General features: G+C 36.8%; 2 protein-coding genes across 2 annotated transcripts; both read left to right on the top strand.

Moving 5' to 3' along the window:
- The first annotated feature begins 367 nt into the window (after positions 1–367).
- Positions 368–5,313, top strand: pex13 (peroxisomal biogenesis factor 13). The gene is made up of 4 exons (XM_032554051.1): positions 368–680; positions 2,024–2,748; positions 3,592–3,714; positions 4,444–5,313. Exons 1-4 carry the CDS (start codon positions 607–609, stop codon positions 4,800–4,802), a joined length of 1,281 nt encoding a protein of 426 aa, XP_032409942.1. The 5' UTR covers positions 368–606; the 3' UTR covers positions 4,803–5,313.
- Positions 5,314–5,895: 582 nt separating this feature from the next.
- On the top strand, positions 5,896–22,822 carry sanbr (SANT and BTB domain regulator of CSR). Its single transcript, XM_032553993.1, has 21 exons — positions 5,896–6,613; positions 8,296–8,447; positions 8,594–8,768; positions 10,252–10,348; positions 11,207–11,445; positions 11,571–11,629; positions 12,890–13,050; positions 13,139–13,225; positions 13,317–13,427; positions 14,534–14,657; positions 14,954–15,106; positions 15,363–15,505; positions 15,584–15,680; positions 15,757–15,789; positions 15,863–15,962; positions 16,842–16,927; positions 18,092–18,120; positions 18,214–18,287; positions 18,364–18,452; positions 19,852–19,934; positions 20,769–22,822. Exons 2-21 carry the CDS (start codon positions 8,298–8,300, stop codon positions 20,803–20,805), a joined length of 2,127 nt encoding a protein of 708 aa, XP_032409884.1. The 5' UTR covers positions 5,896–6,613; positions 8,296–8,297; the 3' UTR covers positions 20,806–22,822.
- Positions 22,823–23,123: the final 301 nt, after the last annotated feature.

A 23,123-nucleotide genomic window follows, 5' to 3' on the forward strand; every position in this document is an offset into this window, starting at 1 on the left:
TTTCTTTTACTTAAGTAACCTTTTTGGGGAAAGAAATTAACCTTTAGTAGTAGTTTTACTGCAACATACTTTTTATATTGTTTGCCTGACGATTTTATATGTTTAATCAGATATTAAATTAGAGTAACTAATTCTACAAAATACTTTTTTACTCTTGAGTAATTTCTTCTATGGCTACTTTTTATTTTTGCTTGAGAAAATATGTGGAAGTAGTGTTGCTCTTACTTGAGTACATTTTTTACGGTTGTTTTCCCCCAAGGTTAAACTAAAAGAACTCAAACACAACAATCGTCTATCTATTATTTTGGTCTGACTGTGAGGTATGTTTGGTTACAGTGAGGCTTTTCGGGTGTAACAATAATTCCTAAATAATTTAATAACAAATAATACAGATATGTAACTAAATTATCATAATGAATGTATTCAATATCCTTTACAGGCGTATTAGGACATTTTGTGAACACACCTCGTGGAAATATAAAGTTTATTTTGGAATTATGAAAATTACGAGGTGTACTGGAAGGGAGCATCTAAAAAACGGGTCAGCGGACTGGGCATATACTTCGATGTGTGTGTTTTTTAAAGTTGTTTGTTTAATATTTTACGATGGATTCACATCCTCCCCCAAAGCCTTGGGAAAGGCGGATTCCAGGAGCTATTAGCGCACCTTTAAATTACAGGTAAAAAGGATTTATTTGGTTTATTTTGTCGGTCTTTGCTGCTAGCTTAAAGTAGCATTTGCTAATGTTGTGAGCTAGTCGATGGTAAAGTTGCTAAACCTGCGATCTAAACATTTAGCAGTGTTTTTGCAGAATAATTTGACACGATGAGTTTAACAGTGCGTAATTCATCAGTTGCATGTTTTAGATTAATTAGTAAACAGCAACAAATTAATTAAAATGAGTAACTCTTCTCCTGCCTGCGGCCTGCTATTTACTTTATAGTCTTACGGCTGAATTTTACTGTTTTGGGGGGTTTATAATTAAATATCATCGCAACAGTAGGGTGTTCAAGTTTCAGTTTTTATGTTGAGTATTTAACTGGGCTAAAGATTGTCCTAAAAGTTGTTGTATAACGGAGGGCGCAGTGTGTTATAATGTTTATTTAATAGCCAATGACGTGGAATCTTTTGGATAGCAAAATGTGTTTAATAGAAGATTTTAGTTGTTTTGTTTTTTTTTACACAATTTAAATAAGTTGAAGCTAAAACTTTGCCACTGGAAAGAACATATTTGCAGATAAAAGTTTGTTTTTCTTATCTTAAATGCAAATGTATATATTTGTGTACATGTTTGGCTTAATTACTGCTCTGAGTATGTTGTTCTTCAAGTAAATTGCCTTTTTTAAGTCTATTCATTAGGGCTGAAACGATTAATGAAATTAATCGATTATTCAAATAATCATCAACCAATTTAATCAACCAAATTAATCATAAACTAGAGTATATAGAGACAAAGAAAACCCATTTGCTTAAAAATCTACATATTCAGTGGAGCAAATAAACCAGAACTGTAACATATATGTATATATATTTATACATTTAAGATAAAAACATCTTTTGTAAAAATGTTTTATGCAAAACTCCTCAAATGGGATAGTTTTAGCTTTTCCCAGTTCAAATTCACTAAAAGACTGCTGTGTTATTTTGCTTTAGGCAATAAAATGTTTATTTTCTTATTTAAAAAGGATTTATTTATTTATTTGCATCTTTAAATTTTTTTTCTAATGTTGTACAAAAAGGCTACGTACTCTTTAAGTACGTAGTTAAATGAAAACTCTGTACAACCCTGTGCAGCTCTAGCATGCGCCAGTTAACAATCAAATTCTAAATTACTTGATAATTACTTCAATAATCAGTTAATGACAATTAATCTGAATAATTTGATAAATCCAATTAATCATTTCAGCCATTATTGTAATAAATAGTTCTTAGTTTAGCTATCTCTTTGAACCCTTTTCAGCTCCTTCTTTACAACTCAGCTGTCTAAATTATTGCATGTTTGCTTCTTTTCTCACTGAACAGATCTGCAGACTTTGGACCGGCAGCTGTGGGGCCCTCCACGCCGGCAGGCCCTCCTGTTTTGACCAGAATGGCCCCTCCAGTACCTCCCCGCCCCATGCAGCAGTCCTACCGTCCATCCTACAGCTCTTTCACCTCTGCCTACAGTCCCTACGGGAGCTCCATCTACAACGGCTACTCCGGCTACAACCCCTATAGCTATGGCGGCGGTGGCGGCTACGGCCTGGGAGGCTACAGCCGCTTCCCTCACGCAGAAGAAGTTGCCCCCAGCCGGTTCGTGCAACAGGCAGAGGAGAGCAGCCGCGGCGCCTTCCAGTCGATTGAAAGCATCGTCCAGGCCTTCGCTTCGGTCAGCATGATGCTGGACGCCACCTTCTCAGCCGTCTACAACAGCTTTCGCGCTGTTCTGGACGTAGCCAACCACCTAACGAGGCTGCGAGCTCACCTCACAAGGGTTCTGTCGGCGTTCGCTTTGGTGCGAACTCTGCGCTACCTCTACCGACGGCTGAAGCGGCTGCTGGGGAGAGGGACGGACGCAGACGTGGAGGACTTGTGGGCCGACAGCACGACCGACGCCGTGGCTACAGCTTCGTCCAGAGCGTTTGGAGCGGCAGCCGAGGAACAGAGCGTGAAGTCCTGGCCGATCTTCCTCTTCTTCGCTGTAGTTCTTGGTGGACCCTATCTCATCTGGAAGCTGCTGAGCTCCACTGCCGGTTCTGAAGAAAGTGGTAAGGCTTGCATCTGATTTATCTCTAAATTTAAAGATATTCAGCCTCACAATGCTTGGTGTAGAGAATTGTTCTTAGTCAAAGAAAACAAAATGAACTGAAGCCACTGGAAGGGGCTACTGCAGATGTGCAGAGTATCCAAAAAATTTACTCATGTAAGAGTAAAAATGTATTTGGTAAAAGTCTACTCAAGTACTGAGTAACTGATCAAATTATCATTTAATATTTAAAAATTACATAATCAAACAGACCAAAATATAAATTTAAGTGGAAATTTTGGTATTTAAAAGAAAAAAATGACAATAATTCATATAAATAAAAAGAAACAAAATCAGGCAGAAGAAAATTTTTCCAAATCTGTTTCTTTCACTAAAAAACTTTAACAAAACCTGCAGGTGTGTGTCTGTGTCTGGTGAATCTTTGGTTAAAAAAATGTGGCTCCTATGTTTAGTTTTGGATTTGACATGAGTTAAATACATTTGTAGATTATTGATAGTTTGGAGCCACTTACTGTTGAACTCAAAGGTGTTCAACACACCTTGTACTTTGTCCTCACTTTTAATCATGTTACAGCTAGGCCTGTCCCAATAAACAATAAATCAATTAATCGCATGATAAATTAAAGGGAAATCAATAATTTCCATTTGTATGATTTATTGTTTCTCTTTCATCTCTTTCTACCAAAAACTGCATGACAAAATCTTCAGTCTGGTGCTTCGGTTTCATTATGTACTACTTTGTGTTGATCTAAAATACATGGAAGTGTTTTTTGTAGATTGTGTCATGAATACTTTTAAAAGTGTGCTTTTGTTTTGTTAATGAAGATGTTCTGCTTGTGTTCAGCCACCAACTGGGCCAGCGGGGAGGATGACCATGTTGTTGCCAAAGCAGAATACGATTTTACAGCTTCCTCAGAGGAGGAAGTTTCTCTGCGGGCCGGAGACATGCTTAACCTGGCTCCTAAAGGTGAGAACTCGTTAACATCTTTATGTAATATGCTGAAGGAATATCTGCTCCTCCAAAATATATAAAACACAGTATTATTTCTGCTGGCTGATGAAATAGAAAATATATTTTCCTTGTAGTCAGTTGGTAGTTTCTGTGACGGAGAATTAGGACAACAATAAGAAAATAAAAAGTAAAATAAAATTACATGAGCAAAGTCACAGTATTACAAGAATAAAGTCATAATTTTATGACTTTATTCTCAAAATATTGACTTTATTCTCGTAATTTTATCCAAGAGTAAATTCATAGACTTTACTCTCGTAATATTATGACTATTTTTGTAATATTAAAACTTTATTCTAATAATATTCCGCCTTAATTCATGAAACATTGACTTTATCTCAAAAATATTGACTATTCTTGAAGTACTATGAGTTTGTTCTCATATTAGTTCAAATTTATTCTCGTATAACTTTACTCTCATAGTATTATGACTAATTTTGCAATATTAACACTTTATTCTTGTAATATTATGACTTTAATCGCTTTAATGTCAAAATATTGACTATTGTTGAAATATTAAGAATTTATCCTTGTACGACTTTAATGTCGGAAGTTTGGTTTTCTATTTTACATTTTTTCTTATTACTTCTTACTATGACATATTAAGAGCTTGTCTAATACGGCATAAGTTTCCAGTGTTAGTTTAAAATCCTTGCTGTGTGCTATCCTCCTCGTCACGTTCAGAGCTACAGCCACGGGTGCGTGGATGGCTGCTGGCCAGCGTGGACGGTCAGACCACGGGACTCGTCCCCGCCAACTACGTCAAGATCCTGGGGAAACGGAGAGGCCGAAAGCACGCCGAGACGGAGAGGCTCGCTCAGGTGAAGCAACAGAGCGCCCAGACAGCCTCGCCTGCGCAGCCGCAGCCTGTTACGACCCGAGGTTTCACCCCTGACCTCGCCACGCTGCCCAACGCTGCGCCTGCAGAGCAGCTTCTGGAGTCTGCGTACAGAGAAACTCCAGCTTCCTGCAGTCTGAGCACTGCAACCTCTGAGACGCAGTCCAACACTGTGCTGGACATCCCTGAAAAAAACGACCTCTGATGATGATGCCTTCGTGTGTAGAGGTTTATAATTAATTAGCTCGATCATTTCTTGTTTGCAGTCTTTAACTCTGGAAATAGACTAATACTTGACAGCAGCGGTATCACAATGGACCTCATCAGAAATTTTCTAGAGTACTTCTTGATTCAGATCATTAGTCTGAATTCAAGGTTACTGATGGAAAATAGTTTTTAAACAAATGCAAGGTTTTCTCTCCTCATTCAGAGGTTGCTTAATAAACTTTTGTGCAAGTTTGTTTTGTAAGGAAATGAGGTAAACTTGGTACGTTGTCATTTTAAAGGACGGAGGCGTTAAGAACGTGATCATGTTAAGTTTGGGCGCTCTCGGTTGACAGGCGCCAGGTTTTCTGTGTTGTCTTTTGTCTGGAACAAATAGGATTGTTGTCAGAGCTGGAGAGGTGCAAAATGCAAATTTCCATCACTTTATTTGTCACAAAGTAATTTGTAAATATTTAATATAAACATTTTGAAAATAAATATTTTCAAAAACTGTTGTTTTTATTTGGTCACTGGTAAATGTATAAATGTCAAATTACCATGACTCCTTCAGCAAGATGAAGTCCACTGTACAACTAAAACCCAAAACAGTCCCAGTTATAGTTTAAAAATAAAATTTAGAAGGAAAGGAGGGTGGACTCAGACCTGTGTTTCGCCCTTGGTCCCAAAAGGACTAAGATTGCCTCTGATACAGTTCCATCCATGGCCTAGAAACTCCTGAAATTCTGCTATTAACTTATTAAAATTAAATTAACTTTTCATTTTAATGTGCTATATCAGCATTATTAGAGTCCGCCATGTGGGCACCTCTAACAAGACTCTTCGTTTTATAAATCGCGTCAATTCAATCAAAAAATACCTTACTACTCACAAAGGGAAGTTAAATGTAACTGATATGAGTCATTTAATATTAAGAGTTTGAAAACTACAACGTCAAAACACAGGCACATTATTCCCCGCTTAGTTTTATATTAATTAGCACTTAACTGACCCACCAATTGTCTTATTTTTTCCTTTCTGTTGTTTGAAAGGTTTACGAAGCAGTTTACGACATATATCCCGCATTTACGACAGTCGTCTCATGGTAACAGGACGCTTATGTTGCTGCAGTGCGACAACTGGGACGACTTTACAAACTAACGAGCTTTTAATGTGTATTAACAGCTTTGTTTAGTCAGGTGTTTGGTTTGTGTTTAAACGGAATGGCATGTGAATACTATTTTATACCGCAAACGAGGACGTAAATTTAGCGAACGCCTTCGTTGATGGTTAGCGTTCATGCTAACTAGTGAAGGCTTGTGCTGCCTTCAGGGACTATCGAAAATCATGTATTTAGGAAATAAGCTCCACTTATTGACCTGAATTTTACAATCATAAAGTGTAAGGCAAAAAAAAAGATGTCTTTTTTGAGAAAGTATATTTGATTTCTATAGTACCTTTCACTTGTAAAAAAAAAAAAAATCACAAACTGTTTCTCAAAGAGCGCATATAAGATAAATTGTGATAGAAGTACAAACACATTTACTAATAATTTAAATAGTATATAAAACAATATCGAATATATTTCCCGACATTAAAGTACATACTGATATCAATTTTAAAACTGAAACCTGAGTTGAGTGAAAGTGAGATTCTGAAGTTAAAATTTCGGTGGTTACCTGAAGGCAGCAAACAGTCCGGTCCCGCAAAGTTAGCTAGTCTGGCAGTTAGCCGTTGGACCGCAGCATCAGCACCATTATCATCACCACAATGGCAGAAAGGATTCCGCTGCTGCCTTGACTCTGCTGGATGACGGTAAGCAGCAACCACGGTATCATTTTTCTGTACCAGCTTTTTCGTTTTTACTGTTTTGGTCGCATAAAAAAATGGATTTGATTTGACCCGAAGCGGCTTATGAATCAGGAAGAGTTACTGGAGGCTCGGCCTGCGGTAGCACCACGTCCCACTGCGACGTCCCATTTTTATCATCACACAATTGATGATGATAAATCATCAATTGTCAGGTGGCTGATTCAAATGCATCATCAGCCACCTATGTGCACTTTCTCGACTTGCTTGTATTGCTTACATTGGAAACTGATTGATATATCTTCTTAATGTTTTTATGGTATAAACATAGCATTAGTGAATATTTTTAAAAATTCAAGATATTTTTCACCTTTAAGGTGACACGTATCCAGTACAATTTAGGTGAAAAATATATAATATGTTTTAGATTTACTGTACTTCTGGACTCTGGCTAGGTGGTTTTTAACTTCAAGTCAAAAGTGATCAGTATTTGGAATTCAGGAAGTTTAACCCCACAGCATGATTCTGCCACTACTATGTTTCACTGGGATATTGGTGTTCATTTGGCAATGCAGAGTTGTTTTGTAAAATTTAAACCCAAAACTCACTTTTTGGTTTCATCTAGGTCTATACGATAAATCGATTTTAACAATTCATTAAATGTGCTATTTATGACGATGACATTTTTGGAAAATGTAGATTTTTCTTAAAAAATAAAATAATATCTAAACAAAAGGAGGCTTCATGGATGCAGAGCAGAACTAAAGAGCAGAGAGAGAAGAAGAAAGTTCAAGACATTTCTTCCATAGATCATAATATCCTCAACTCCAACATCTCTCTGCATGGACTTTCTCTGCTTTCTAACCAGATGGCCAAACAGAGATTTAAAAAGGAGCAGCAAAAGCAAATGAGGTGGATTAGCAGTGCTTGTAAACACCTGATTGTGTCATCCAGAACATTACTGTGGAATATTGTTTCTGCTGCCCTGAAATTGAGCTGCTAGAATGTCATACAGCAACAGTCTTTAGTCAGAGGCCACTTCACATTCATTGCGAGACTGACTGCTACTGGAGATCCTTCCCACAGCATCACAAACCACAACGACTGTTGGGTGATGAGTTACGACAACATTTAGTTTCCCTTTGGGATAAGTAAAGTAGGTTTTTTTAGCATCCTGGTTGTTTCTGTGTCTTTCTATAATATTTTTTTATATTTGTTTAAATATACTTAATTAATATTATTTATTTATTTGCACTGCCGTTGAGAGTCTCTACTTTTTTAAAAATTAGTTGTGCTTTCTTGCACAATGACAATAAAGTAATTTTGATTCTGACATTTCCTTCATGATTTTATTTTCTGCATGCAATAAAATAATTTTCTAATGCAGTTGGAAATGCTAAATATTCTATTTCAATTCAAACAAAAATGTTCAAGGAAATCAGGCTTTTTCAACTCTTTTTGCTGTTGCTAGATCATTGAAAAACAAAACAGTAACTGGCTGTTTCAACTAAATACAATATCTGTGTTGAAAAGATATAAAATAAATTTAAAAAGTGACTGTAGCTTTATAAAATCTAATCTGATTCTTAAAATGCAAACTCTTTCATTTTCTTTCAGGAAGTTCAGATCCGTTTGGTTCTTGTTGACTGAATGCATCTTGTTTGTTTGTTGACCGTCTGTCTGTGTAGAGATGAGTCGCTTCTGTTTGGACAACAATAATTTCCCCTACGACAACAATGTCCTGGTTCTGGACATGGTGCTGGGGTCTCTGTGGGGGGTTCCTCAGCCCATAAACTGGGAGAATGTGGCCAAACTGGTGCCAGGCTTCACTCCTAAGGAGGTAACTGCAGTGCTGCTGGGTAACTATGAATGCCTCCATCATCCATCTCCTCTTCATTTAATCCACCGTGTCCATCTTCTGCTCCATGGTTTATCAACAATTAGAGTAAATGAGAGGAAATCATCAGCTTTGATGTGGCTTCACAGTGCGCCCATCGATTTGAGGAGCTGAAGGCCACGGCGGGGTTTCCCCAGGTGGATTATCAGTGTAATGACCTAACGGGAGGAAGCGGCTTGCCGTCTAACAGCCTGTCTGCCCTGCTGGAAGCTGGAGATGTGATCAAGAGAGAAGGAGGCAGTCAAAGCTGCAGCAAAGTCGCAGGTCAGTTAACGCTGCCTCAAATATTCATAGATAAAACCTTCAGTTCTGTTGGTTTAGGCAAACATTCACATTCAATTTAGACCAAATCTGAATCTGTGCAGGACCTTGAAGGGGATCTATTATGCAAAATTCACTATTTGTAAAATAATGAATTTGCAAAATCACTATTATGGAAATTTGTACTTCCATTTGGGTCTCTGCTGCTCCTAAAATCAGACCAGGCGCTTAGAAACATTCAGCTGCTTCTTTGAAATAAGTTAATGTTTTTTTGGTGTCTCAAAAATGAGCAGTTTCAAAAACCTCCCTGTTGTTAAGTCGCATTCTACGTTACCTAGCAACCCTAGCAAAGTTCCGCCTGTTACCTAGCAGCCTAAATGGAGTTCCAACAAGTTTGGTCAGCTGGTTTAGCTGTACAGTAGAAAAGACAAGTCTTTTGTTGTTGACTTACCATCCAGAAACCACTTGCTGCATTCTTGTTGGTTGTGCAGGAGCCTCCACTTCTGCTTTTCAAAGATGTATGGTTGTCTAATTGCGCATCTATTTGCAGCCATTTTCATGTGGGAGTGGAAACTTTGAGTTGGGTGGGGGTGTGGCCAGCAGCAGCAATTATTATGCAAGTAATATTTTCTCAGATTTTCTTAAATGGTCAATGCAAATGATGGTCAGTATAATTTTCAAGTCATGAACTATTACAGTATAAATAAATTTTACTGAACAAAGCTCCCCATGAGAACAATATTTTTTTCAAAAATAAAAGACTCATAATGCACTGTTCCAAATTATTATGCACAGCAGATTTTCTAAACATTTGATGGATTATAAAGAACTGCAAACAGTCATTCTTTGATTGTGCAGCATTAAGTAGTCACAAGTACTAAAATCAAAAGCTATTTCAATCAAAAACATCTTAACAGACTGAGTTACATGTTAACATAGGACCTTCTTTGATATCACAGCACAATTCTTGCATCCATTGAACTTGTGAGTTTGTGGAAAGTTTCTGCTTGAATTTCTTTGCAGGATGTCAATTTCTGTACTGAGATTAGATTGCACACAGGTGGACTCTATTTAGTCATTAACCGTCATAAGGCAACTTCTGGTTGCTCTCAGAGAAAAGGGGGCTGAATACTTTAGCACACCGCACTTTTCAGTTTTTATTTATATAATTTGTATACCACTTTGGTCTTTCATGTTAAAATTCCAATAAAATATATTCATGTTTGCGGTTGTAATGTGACAAAATATATAAAAGTTCAAGAGGTATGAATACTTTTGTAAGCCATTGTAATAGTGAATTGAAGCTACATATTTTATTTTTATCTCCAAAGTGTGGTGCTGGAAAATTTGAAAACTTACCTTGAAAGTGCGGTGGGAAAAGTTTACCAACCCTGGATAAATTACATTGACGTTTGCTGTTCTAACGAGACAAAATGTGAAAAATTTCAAGATGTTTTGCTGTATTTTTTTCTCCTGATGTCTGCAGGCTCCAAGTCGCTCCCTGCTGGAAGGGGAGGAACGGTGGAGAAGGAGGAGTCGCAAGTCTCAGTGGAAGAGGATAAAAAACCTCAAAAACCACAGGAGTAAGTCGTATCTGTAGACCAGTCTCTCTAAAACTAGTGGTACGCGGTCGCCCCCTGGTGGTTAGCAAGGTACTGCATGTCAATGACGTGACGTCAGCTCAAAGTGCGACGCTACAGCTAGCTTACTGAGGGTCGTGTTTAAAAATAATAACGAATACGTGGCTTAAAACAAGGTCACTTAAAGAAAACTGAAGATACAAGTGAAAAGAAGGGAAACGTCAGGAATACTTATATAATCGGAGGAAGTTAAATCATGAGAGTAGTTCTGTGTCGTTCACGAGCGATTCGATTCTTTTGAACGACTCTACTACGTTAGGACTCAAGACTCGATTAATGAGAACTGTTCTTTGTTTTTATTTGATTTTGTTACGACTTTGTTTGCTTATAAGCATAGCTATTGCTGTTTATTTTAAAGTAATTTAAGCAGTAAATAAAACAAATTTATTTGATAGAAATGGATAATTTTTCATTTCAGAAGACGATTTTTGTTTCTGACAAAGCAACTCAAATCTATTTTCCTCTTATTGTGCTTCTAAATTACAAAATAGCCATAAGATTATGTTTGTTTCCATAAACACTTTCAGAATATGTAAATATCTCAAAATTTCCTGAGTAAACATTTTCGTGGTTTTGTCAAGGCCAGTCACATTTACAAAACAACGCCACCCTTCTCAGTAAGATGAACAATAAGTGAGTTAAGGGACTGATATTTTCATTTCAGGTTGTATTACCATGTTGTGTTATTGTGGGGCAATTTCAAATTAGGTGGTCCTGAAAAAGTTTGAGAAACACGGCTGTACATAACACTTCGCTTCACGTTTTGTATTCCAAGCAGTAAATATGACCCCTGTTCTCCAGTCTCAACATGGTGATCCACGTCTGTGATGAGACCAAGAACCTTAAGCAGGATTTCACCTGCCCCAGAGATCTTCTAGTCAAAGAGATGCGCTACTTCGCTGAGTATTTATCCGTGGACCAGCAGAGGTGGGAAGAAGTGGACATCTCGGTCCACTGCGACGTCCAGATCTTCGACTGGCTCATGAACTACGTCAGGAGGAACTCGGCAGGAGAGGGGAACAAGGACAAACCCCGGCTGGGTAAATTAGAAACAAAAGCACAGCAGCATCTCACGTTTATTTTTATGCTTGCTCACCTTCTCCACCTGCTTGTTGTGAACCGTGGGTGGTGTTTGGTTTGTGTGTTCGGTGTCTGTCGGTTTCAGAGCCCAGCAACGTGATCTCCATCCTGATCTCCTCTGAGTTCTTAAAGATGGATACGTTAGTAAGTGTTGTGGAGTTTATACATACAGTTCTGGAAAATTAAGAGGCCTCTGCAAAATGATCCATTCTCTGATTTTACTTTATAGGTTTATGTTTTGAGTAAAATGAACATTGTTCTCTCTGAACTACTGACAACTTGTTTCTGAAATTTGTAGCAAAATTTAAGTATTTATTTGCAGAAAATGAGAAATGGTCAAAATAATGAAAAAGATGCAGTACTTTCAGTCCTCAAATAATGTAAAGAAAACAGGTTCATATTCATTTAGAACAATAATACTAAAGTTTTAACTCAGGAAGAGTTAAAACTTTAGGTTTTCAATGGGTTCAGTGCAGTGATATCTTAATTTTTCCAGAATTGGGTTGCAACTAGTTAGAATTACTTGAGTAACCTTTTGGGAAAAATTAACTTTCTAGTAAGCTGTACTTTTTACTTTTACTTGAGTAATTTTATTATGAAGTATCGCTGCTCTTACTTGAGTAAAATTTCTGGATACTCGACCCAATGTGAGTAACTTTACTGAGTGACCAAAAATGTTGTTAAAGTTACATAGGTTTTAAATTAAAGAAACTGATTTGGAAAACAGTTTCTTTTGCTTGATTTTGTTACTTTATAATCATGTTATTTATACATACATTGGTCCATTAAATACCAAAATTTCCACGTAACTTTATATTTTGGTCCATCTGATGATGTCATTTTTAAATTATTTGACCTGTTACTCAGTACCTGAGTTGCCTTTTTACCAAATACGTTTTTTTACTATTACTTGAGTATGATACGTTAAAGTAATTTTACTCTTACTTGAGTACAATTTTTAGGTCCTCTGCCAAACTCTGTCTATATATTAGAGATGGGCATTTATCGTTTCGTTTATCATTTATCGTGATAAATGTTTTTTCATGATAGAAATTTAGATTTATCGTCACCATATAGTCAAAGTAATGCTGTTTAAAACCCTCCAAAACTATCCCTATTGTCAGGATGATTTTTTGTTTTTGGAGCTTAAAATCAGCCAAACTTCTACTTTTTTAATTTCAGATAGTTCTCAAACTACATTACTATTCATTTTAGTGGAAAATGAAGCTACTACAACCAAACAAGTTCTTTTTAAGGCTTTTTACACGTTTTTACCATCAGTGACAGTCAGTGTGACAGGAGTTATGCTCCACAGAAGCAGCTTCAGACAGTTATTTAATATTGATTTGTTTATCAAGCAGGTGAAAAATCTGCGGGAGTTTGAACATCTTCGTCTGTGTTCAGGTGGAGGAATGCATCCAGTACTGCCATAAACACATGAGCGCCATCGTTGCCACTCCCTGCAACATGAACTGCATCAATAGCAACCTGGCAACACGGATTGCCGAGCTCTTCAACCACAACGAGGCCGACGACATCCGCGACAAAAAAGATAAATTCAAGAGGTAGGAAGTTTAAAGCAACCCGCCTGACAACAGGTGGCTAATTTAGAAGCTAACGCTGCTTTCCTCCTCTTCTTCTTCTGCGTCAAAGCAAACTGTTTCAGAAGAAGATCGAGCGGCTGTTTGATCCAAACCACCAGAACAAAGATTCACCAGGAAACGCCTCGACTCTCTACAGGTTGGTACAACCTCTTTGCTTCTGCAGTTTTTTTCTTTGTTGTAGAGCTTCTGAAAATGTGCTGCTGTTTTGTTTCGTGTCCGTAATGCAGGTGCGGTTTGTGCCTCAAGCTGCTGACCAAAGACACGGAGAGGAAGATTTCCTGCGTTCCAGGGAAAATCAACGTTGACGTCCGAGGACAGATCGTCTACACGCACACAAGGTGCATAAATGTAAACAAATAAATAAATGTAACAAAGGCTAGAGCTTTTAATTATTAATCATTTTATTACTAATGTAACTTCAGACCGCTGAACTCAGGCTGCACCTAATTCGGGTTCACCTCAGTTGTTAAATTGTTTACACACATTTTCATATATATATGTATATATATATGAGTGACGTGCGGTGAGGTTCATAGCGGTGAGGTTCATAGGCACTGACATAATCATAATCATATTTACAAATATAGACCACCTGGTGTTATTTATATAAGGAAATTTCACGCATGCAGACAACACTGGAGGGCAAAAAGACTTTTCTTCTACATGTGATGCTAAGCTGCGCTGCCGCGGTAGAATAATCCCGTTAACTCAATCAAACTTAGACGTGTGGATATTATTAATTTCGTGCTGTTCTCCACAGCAAAGTACAACTCAAAACCACATCTTTCTCGCTCTATGGATTGGCCAGGCTACACACAAATTCGTTGCCATAGCAACTGACAACAACGCCCCTAAAAAAAACACTAAAATATTTTCTACACAAAGAGCAGAACATTCAGTCTGTTGCAGTGGTATGGTTTTAAACTTAATGTTTACTTTGCAATTAAGTGATTGCTGTTGTACAAGGATAAATATATCGGTGCACTTGACTGTATGGCTAGCTCCATGGCTAGCTCCATAGCTAGCTTGCTGTTACTGTCTCTTACTCTGCAGTTGTGGAGTCACAATGTCTGGGATCATGAGCGCCCCCTGCCATGAGGCAGGAGAACTGCCTGCCTCACCTCGAATCTGTTCTCTGCCGTTTCTGATCGCTCCTCAGCACACGAAACACGTTACACACACAGTTGGTGACATAAAACATTGTACATTACATAGATAAGCTTTATTATGGAAAATCAGTTCATACATTAAAAGTTTTTTAGCCATTTTATTGACGTACAGACAAGATGAGCAAACTCTCATAGAATGGCAGCCAGTGCAGTGTATGTATATATATATAAAACTCTACAACAAGGAAATATATATTCTTAATTTTATTGTGACACTGTTCTTCATTAAGAGGTTATTTATTTAATGTTGTTTTTAATGTGGTTTGGGTTCACAGAAAGAAGAGCTGGGATGTGCATGAATACACCACAGCTTTATATGAGGAGCTCAAGTCCTGGGTTCACGTTTACTGGAGAATCTGGGGAACCATCAACCACCTCACCTGCTCCCGCTGTCAGCAGGTCAGAGTCTCCTGACCCGACCCCAGAGTCGGGAGAAAACGATAGTTAGTGGGAATGATTATTATGTTTGGAATTTAGGTTGGAAGGAGAGTTGAAGGGAGTTGGAAACCTCCTTCCAACCTTACCTCCACCCATAACTCCAACCTTACCTCCAAACCTCCTTCAACCATAATTTTACTCTCTTCTTCTGCAATTTTCACTAAAAACGTTGCGCTTGCAGCATTCACGCTGCTTATTTTTCTAAGAGTTTTCTGTGATGAGCTATTCTCTAAAACCCGTCTGTGTGTTTTGTGCAGGTGTTTGTTTGTGCAGAGCTGACCCAATGCAAATACCACCCAGACAGCGTGTTGTACCCCGGCATGGGCGCAGAGAAAGGCTGGCATGGGGCAGGAATATACCCCTGCTGCAACCAGAGGGTTCTCCGCTTTGACCCCACTGGGATACCAAAGGTTTCCAATTTAAGATATTTAAACTAAAAACTAGACCAAAAATACTTGAGTGTATATAGAGGGCCAAATATTTGCTCCTACATTTCTCAAAATATGGGAATCAATTTATAATTTAGCAACAAAAATCACAGTTTTGTGTTGGAAAATTCAAAACTGTCTAACATCAGAGAGATCAGGCTGACTGGTTAAGGTGTGTGTGTGTATGTGTGTGTGCGTGTTGGGGTGTGTGTATGTGTGTGTGTGTTCGTTCGTTTAGGGTTGTAAGATGCGGGATCACATCGTGAACGTACCGGATGAGGAGAAATGCGACGAGGCGACGGCAGCTCAGACCAGAGTCCTTAACGACCTGCTGCTGCACAGAGACGCCGTGTGTTTGTCCAAAGCGTCGCCGGCAGAGAGGTCCGTGTAAAGGCCATCGCCATGACGATTTTTGCCCGATTTCTGATAAAAGTTAAACGTCCTGCTTGTGCTCATCAGCTCTGAGGAGAGTTCGCCCGGAGCAGAGAAAGTCCCAGACTGCAACGCTCTCCTGGAGCCGACACTCCTCGGACCTCTGAGAGGAGACGGCAGCTCTGTACGTCTCTTTAAAATAATTTTTAGTTCGTTTTTCTACAGATTCACATTCAATTTCCTTTGTGTTTTTCACTCAGTTTTCCCTTTTCAAGAACTGGACTCTTCAGCTGGTAGGACGCTTCGTCGTTTTCAGAGATTCTGCTGACGGTTGTTGTGTCAGAAACTAAAAGTCTGCTCTTCCAGAGGCAGCAGTCTCTCCTGTCGGAGGACGAGGAGTACACCACGGGGTCAGAGGTCACCGAAGACGAGGTCGGGGACGAAGAAGAGCTGTCAAAGAAACAAGGTGAGAGTCTGGCAGAAAAGTCAGATTGTGATGTTTAATCTGGTAGCAAAATATTTTTTGTTCAACCCACAACAAAAATGAGGAGCTCAAATATTGTTATTTAACAATAACTATATTTGTTATTGTTAAAAATAACAAATAAGCTCATTACTGTCATTTCACTGAACCGTTCTGCTCCGGTCAGAATCACCAGACGTGTAAAAAAATACAAATATTTTTGCTAGAAAATTTCTGAGATTAATCTGAATATTTTTTTAGACTTTTCCATCAAATTTTTGACTTTTCAAACTTAGAAGTTTTAACGTTTTTTCTAGAAAATTTCTGAGGTTAATTTGAAAGTTTCAGAGATTTTTTAACATGTTTTTGCTTTTCAAAGTCAGAGGTTTCCTTGTCTTTTCAAAAAAAAAAAATTGAAATTAATCTCAAAACTTCCTAATTTTTTCTAGCAAATTTTTAACTCTGAAATTTCCAAGTTTTTCCTAGAAAATTTCTGAGATTAATCTAAAAAATTCTTGAAATTTACTCCTTGCTTTTTTCTTTCATTAGCCCTAATAAGCTGTTGTTCACTTAGCACAAAACTGGAAGATATTTTAAATGTACAAAATAAAATACAACCAAAAATAGCTAAATAAAACTGAAATATAAATGATTATGTCTCTGTAAACAAAATCGCCTTTCAATAAATATTAATAATCAGAATGGAAAGTGTCAAACTCATTTTAATTTGTCATACGAATAATTGATTAATTGCGATAACTTTGATGAATATTCAGCTGATTTTTGCTTCCTCTGAATCTCCAGCTTTGTTTATTCAGTTCCTGTTTCCAGCCAGCAGGTGGCGACTGATGCATTCTGTTTATTCCTCTCTGGTTTTTCCAGCTGCTAAGAAGGCGAAGAAGCCCCACAGACCTCTGAAGAAACAGCTTTCCTCTCCGAACTTCCAACGCAAAGACAAATCTGAGAAGGTAAGTTGCTGATTTCATGGATTTATCTCTTCTTCTCCTTTATGGATCATTTCCAGCTAACAGTGTTGAAATCCTTGAATTTCCACCAGTTGTTTTGTAATAAAGTGCAATCTAATGTTTGATTTAAAGCTTAAATCTAGTAAATGTTATTTACAGTTGGAACCAGATATTTTCATACATCTGATAAAAAAATGTCTGAAGTTAAATCAAACTAAACTTGTATTGTTTTGGAACCATTCAGAATTACCAATTTTCTAAAAGCCGGAAAACTTTGTGAGAACATTTTTGGAGTTTTTTTAAAAATAATTTTTTTTAATATTTTGTGTTTAGCATTTAATTTGAGCAGGAAGGTCATTGACCTTAGCCCAATTTGTTTGGATTATTTTAACGTAATAAATATTTATTATTCTTAATTTCTCAATTACTTATTGATAATTTTATATTTTACACTTTAAACGACGTTGATAAATTTTTTTTGTTAAATTAATGGTTTCTCAGATGTGAGAGATTTAAAAACATAAAATTTTTAAAATATTTTAGTTCATCGTCTCCTTACTGTAGAATGTAAAATACTATCACAAAACATTATTAATAACTTGAGGCGGACATTTCTTGTATCATTAATCATCTATTGTGATAATTTTTTCCCATAATAAGAATTTTGATTCATCACTGTCACGTATTGTTGGAATTGTTAGTTTTAGTATTTTCTCCCCTGTTTGTTCAATAATAGTCCCAGTAAATATCAATAAATGTAAAAAAAAATATGATTAAATATTACAGTTACTGTGGTCAGCTTAGTGATACAAATCTCACTTTTTAATGTTAAAAAAATTGAAAATAGTTTTTCCAAGAGCAGTATTTGTGTTTGTCAGGCCATGATCGCAGTTATGTAAAAGAAAAGGAATAATAAATACCATTTATTTTCACTTTTATAGTGCCACAAAATATCATAATAGAACTTTAACTCTATATCCTCCACCCCTACGTTTAACAGTAATAAATTATATCATATAATAGGGAATTTAAACTGTCTTTTTAGCTCATTTAACTCCAAAAAAGTTTGAAAACTTACCTTGAAAGTGCTGAAATTTTACCCCAGAGTAAAACTTTATCGGCTGTTTCTCATATTTTACTTTAAGCTGTGTTTGTTTTTTTTCTTAGCCACAGTCCAGAGACAGCACACCTTTCACGTAAGCCTCACCGAACACCAAACACCTTTCTAAACCGAAGCTAAGCTAACCAGTATGTGTGTGTGTGTGTGTGTGTGTGTGTGTGTGTTGTAGCGTGAGCCTCCAGAAGAGTAAGTGGGACAGTTCTCGCTCGCTGCGCTACAACCAGGACGCTCAGAGAGAGGAAGGTAAAGCAGGACGCATCAAATGCTGCTGACCCGGGAGGTAAACAGCATCAAACCGGGTTGGTTCTGCTCGTTTCAGACCAGCGCCGCATGGCGGAGCTCGTCGGCCACCTGACCAAGATGAGGTTCGGAGACCAGGAGCCGAGTAAATCCAAGGACACCAAAGAGGTGAGCGAGTCTACACTGCAAAAACACAGAACTCTACCGAGAATTTATTCTACTGAAAATATTTTAGTACAATTGGAATAAGACAAAACTAACTTACGAGTAACTTTTCAGCTTTTTTCAAGTAAAAAAAATTCATTAATATTGATTGAAAAAGTTCTAGATATAAGTGAAATAATCTGACAGAGAACAAAACATTTTCCCCACATTATAAGTGAGATTATTTCACTTATTTTATCAGCTTATTTACTCAAAATAAGCTGAAACGTCACTTGTAAGTTAGTTTTGTCTTATTTCAAGTGTACTAAGATATTTCCTGCAGGAACTAGAATAAAAACACTTGATAAGGTTTTGTTTTTTCGTATCCGGTTCCTCCTGCTCAGGCGTCTGCAACCTTTCTTGCCCTCAATAGAACAAAATCAAACTCGATTAGAGCCAGAAATGTTACATGACTTTTTGAAAAAACTTAATTTCTCATTTTTGATAATCGTTTACTATTTTGTTTTTCTGAGTTTTAAAATAAAACATAAAAATCTTGCAAAAATGAAACCAAAGGATGGACACATTTTCTTTTGAGACGGTGATATTTGTAAAAAATTGAGTAACAAAAGCAGATCGGTAGTGAGGCTGAAATGATTAATCATGATTATTCGATTATTAAAATAATGAACTAATTTAATAATCAGTTAAGTAGAGCAGGGTTTCAAAAGAACAACATAATCAGAGCAGTAATTAACCCAAAATTGTGTAAGAAAAAAAATATATATATTGCATTTAATATAAAAAATCTTAATTTGTTGCATTTTAGGCAATAAAATTTTTATTTTCTTATTTGAAAAGGAATTGAATTGATTGTTTTTGCATATTTTAATGCACTTCTAATGTATAAAATGTCATAAGTGGTTAAATAAAAAATCTGAAAAGTGTGGCCATTTTTAAAAACCCAACTAATGAATTAATCAGAATAATCAACAGATTAATTAATTACTAAAATAATTATTAGTTGTAGCCCAAGTAAAGTTAGAGTAAAAAATTACCATCATTAATTTATTTAGCCTGTCATCTTTCACAGTCATATTGTCACATTTAAAGAAAATATAACATAAAAATGGTGTTATTCACACATTAATAAATGTCACAATTTCAGAACAAAATATTAGAAAAATAAAACAAAACCTGATGACAAGAAAAATAGATCTAAAAAATGTTGCTGGCTCTTTTAGTGTCGTTCTAAATTTAACTCAGTTTTTCCAAGAAACTGTTTGAAAACGGCTAAAAACGGCTTTTATAAACATCCGTTTGTTCTCCGCGATTCTTACCAAAGTTTGGAGTTGCAGATTCCTGCTCCGTCTGAACTGGTGTTGGGTTGTTTCCAAACTGGTTTCTGTTTCTGCTGGTTCAGCCGGCCGGTGGGATCTACGCCCGGCTGGAGCTGCAGTTCAGAGGCGGCGCTCCGACCAGACCGACAGCGGAGAAAGCCCCCAGGTATGTTTGTTTTAAAGATTTTATTTTTACTTTAAAAAATGGGTTCAACAGTTTGAATTTCATCTACTGTATCAAATGTCAAGCATGGCAGTGGGTGCATCATGCTGTGGGTTGCGTAGCTGCTTCACAGTAGAATATAGATACATAAACTCCATTAATATTGGGTCCATTTCTCTAATCTAGTCTAATTTTCTATCGTAATTCTGACTGGATTCTTGATGTTTCTTCCTGGATTAATTGTAGTTTGTAATCAAATAATCGACTATTCTTGCGATTAATCGAATAATCGTTTGTAGCTACTTAAACTAGTAAGAAAATATGAAAAGATTCAGTTTCTTTGTTTAGATAAGAAAACATTTTATTGCTTAAAATGGAAAATGATTCAAACGTCACTTTTAGTTTAAAGTTTGAAATGTGGAAAAACTTTTTTTTTTTTAAGTGTAAAAACTGATGCAAAATAAAAGAGACTTTAAAAATTTAAAAGCAAACTTAAATGGAGGCATATACACTTCACTTTCCTTTCAGGTTTTAAGTATGAAAAAATGTCTATAAAATATATATTTATAATCTATTGATTGATCAGCAAGTACATGCAATGTTAGCTAAACTGTATTTCTTCATAGATATATTACATGACAGATTCTGTACCGTCAGTCGTTAAAGGGAAGAAAAATATTAGAAATACATAAAAAAATCCAAATAATAAAATTTTAAAATAAGAAAATAAACATTTTATTGCCTAAAATGCAATAACATAGCAATCCTTTTGATTATTCTGATTAATCATTTCAGCTCTAATCTGAACATCATCTTCTCTTTTATGTTTTTCCACAGATCCAAGTCGCGTTACGCTCAGATCCGAACTACTTAACGATCCCGAAGTGATGAAAGATGGACAGAAACCCTGAAGATGAGGAGCCGTCTCCAGACGAGGGACAGGCAGGTGTGGACTTCCTGCTCTTTGCCGTCTCCGTACATGTGGACCTCCATCGGCCGCGCTGCGTGTTTGTGCAGCTGTGGCCGTTCCTCAATAAACAAGGCGAACCCCCATTGCTGCTTCATGAGCGCAGCAGGACCTCAAGCACCAGAAAACGTCGGCCATGTTGTTTATCTGAGAGATTCCCACGTTTTCCTCCTTACCGGATCTGATTTGTAATTTCTCTCGGTTCTGGTCAAAATGCTTTCATCTGTAACTGTATTCAACTAATAACACATCTATAAACTCAAAAACAAAATTAACAAGTTGCATCTTTTGTCCACTAGGTGGCAGCATACAACCTTGGCAGAGGTTTTAAGTGATCAACTTTGCCCCAGTTTTACCCAGAACAAGTCACCTTTAGTCCCAACGCTCGGCCAGGTGATGCCAACAATGTGACCAAAGGGTTTTACTTCTTGGTGTGGATGAAGCGTCCAATCAGCTGCCAGCACCTTCTTGTTTAGGTCAGAGAGCTGGTTGCTGCACTGGGTGGAGGGTCAGGCCGGAGAGGTTCTGGTCGGTATTAATAACCCAGCTGCACACCAGGGCATAAGGGGACATGAAGAGGCAGTGTGGGCTGGGTTCTTCTCCCAAACCCCCTCATGGTGGGTGGGGGCTATCCCAGCTGTCCCTTCTTCTTCTCCTCGACAGCAGATGCCGAGAATGGCCGAGGATCTGTGGATGTGGGTCAGGGGGTCCGGTTACAGCAGGACTGAATTATGGGCCCACTGAGCGGCCCGGACGTAAGCACATCAAAGAAAACCAGGGGGGAGACAAAAAAGTCCCCAAAACAAACTCAAACGTAGATTTAAGAGTGTAATCTGAAACAATTAATCGAGATTAATCAATTATTTCAATAATTCTCAGCTAATTTAGTAACCGATTAATCGTTAACTGGAGCATACAGACTCAAAAAAGGCAATTTGCTGAAAGAACAACATATTCAGAGCTGTGATGAAGCCAAAACGGTACCAATTATTTTTAAACCTCTGGAATCTTACCTTTTTGATACCAGATAAATTAAGGCTGAAATGATTAATTGATTATTAAAATAATTAACTACTTTAGTGACCAATTAATCATTAGCTGAAGTGCAAAAAAGGCAACGTTTTGAGCTGTAATTAAGACAAAACTGTACAAAAATATATACATCTTATATTTAAGATAACAGGAAAAACTGGCTGTAGCTCTGTTCTGCTATAAAAACTCCTCAAGTGGTTTAGTTTCGTTTCAGCTGGTTCAGATTCGTTAAGAAAATCTATTAAGGCCTTTCGCTAATCCAAAAAATAATCCAGATATTAATAAGTCAAACAGAAATAACTTTTCACATATTGATGTTAGAAGTATTTCTTTTAGCTGCAGATGCATCATCTGCTTCAAATGCTCAAGCGTATGCTAAAGGAAAACTGTTATTGCATTTTAGGGAATAAAATGTTATTTACAAAAGGAATATACTCGTTTATTTGCATTTTTTAATGCATTTACATTATTGTATACACAAGGCTCAAATGAAAAAAACAGCAGAATGTGGCAATTTTTTTATTAGCTGATTAATCATCAGAATAATTGCTGAAATAATCATTAATAGCAGCTCTAAGAATGATTTAAATCAACTTTGTCTGCAAGTGACATTTCAACTTCTATTACTTATAAAAACCTGAGCAGAACTGATGGATGATTAATCAGAGTAGGGCTGAACCAATTAATAATCATTTAGTAATCAATAACTGGAACATACAGACAAAAAGAAAGGCCATTTGCTGAAAGAACACCACACTCAATATTAATCAGAGTAATCTGAAATTATTTTTTCCAAAGAAGTTTCATGAATGATCCTGGAACACGTTGCACTAATTTGATGGTTGAAAAACTTAAACAACAGATAAAAACAATAAATATCTTTGTTGTTGAACTTACATGTCTATTTATTTACTAATTTAACAGCAAAAGGATTTTTGAATTGAAAATGTTGCTTATTCCCAACATTTTCAATGTTGTTGAAAACATTTATTGGTTTTTGATTTAATCCAATTAATTAATTAAACCCTGCATCTATCTCAATTTAATTTTTTTAATCAAGTCCCATTATTATTTGTAATCTTTAAAGAATAACCAATGGTCCCACAGCATGATGCCTCCACTGCCTTGCATTTCTCTTCCTCCGATTGAGCTTGATTTCAGTCGCTCAGTCAAATCCTTCCCCCGAGTCGTCC

Source organism: Xiphophorus hellerii, chromosome 22 (genome assembly GCF_003331165.1).
Source record: "Xiphophorus hellerii strain 12219 chromosome 22, Xiphophorus_hellerii-4.1, whole genome shotgun sequence".
Taxonomy (NCBI): Eukaryota; Metazoa; Chordata; class Actinopteri; order Cyprinodontiformes; family Poeciliidae; genus Xiphophorus; species Xiphophorus hellerii.

Bases quoted from the DNA above. Each gene is read 5' to 3' on its own strand.
- pex13 (XM_032554051.1), top strand. From the start codon at position 607: ATGGATTCACATCCTCCCCCAAAGCCTTGGGAAAGGCGGATTCCAGGA. The intron at 2,749-3,591 runs GTAAGGCTTGCA...GCTTGTGTTCAG, and splicing joins TGCCGGTTCTGAAGAAAGTG to CCACCAACTGGGCCAGCGGG. The intron at 3,715-4,443 runs GTGAGAACTCGT...CGTCACGTTCAG, and splicing joins GCTTAACCTGGCTCCTAAAG to AGCTACAGCCACGGGTGCGT.
- sanbr (XM_032553993.1), top strand. From the start codon at position 8,298: ATGAGTCGCTTCTGTTTGGACAACAATAATTTCCCCTACGACAACAAT. The intron at 18,121-18,213 runs GTAAGCCTCACC...TGTGTGTTGTAG, and splicing joins AGAGACAGCACACCTTTCAC to CGTGAGCCTCCAGAAGAGTA. The intron at 19,935-20,768 runs GTATGTTTGTTT...GTTTTTCCACAG, and splicing joins ACAGCGGAGAAAGCCCCCAG to ATCCAAGTCGCGTTACGCTC.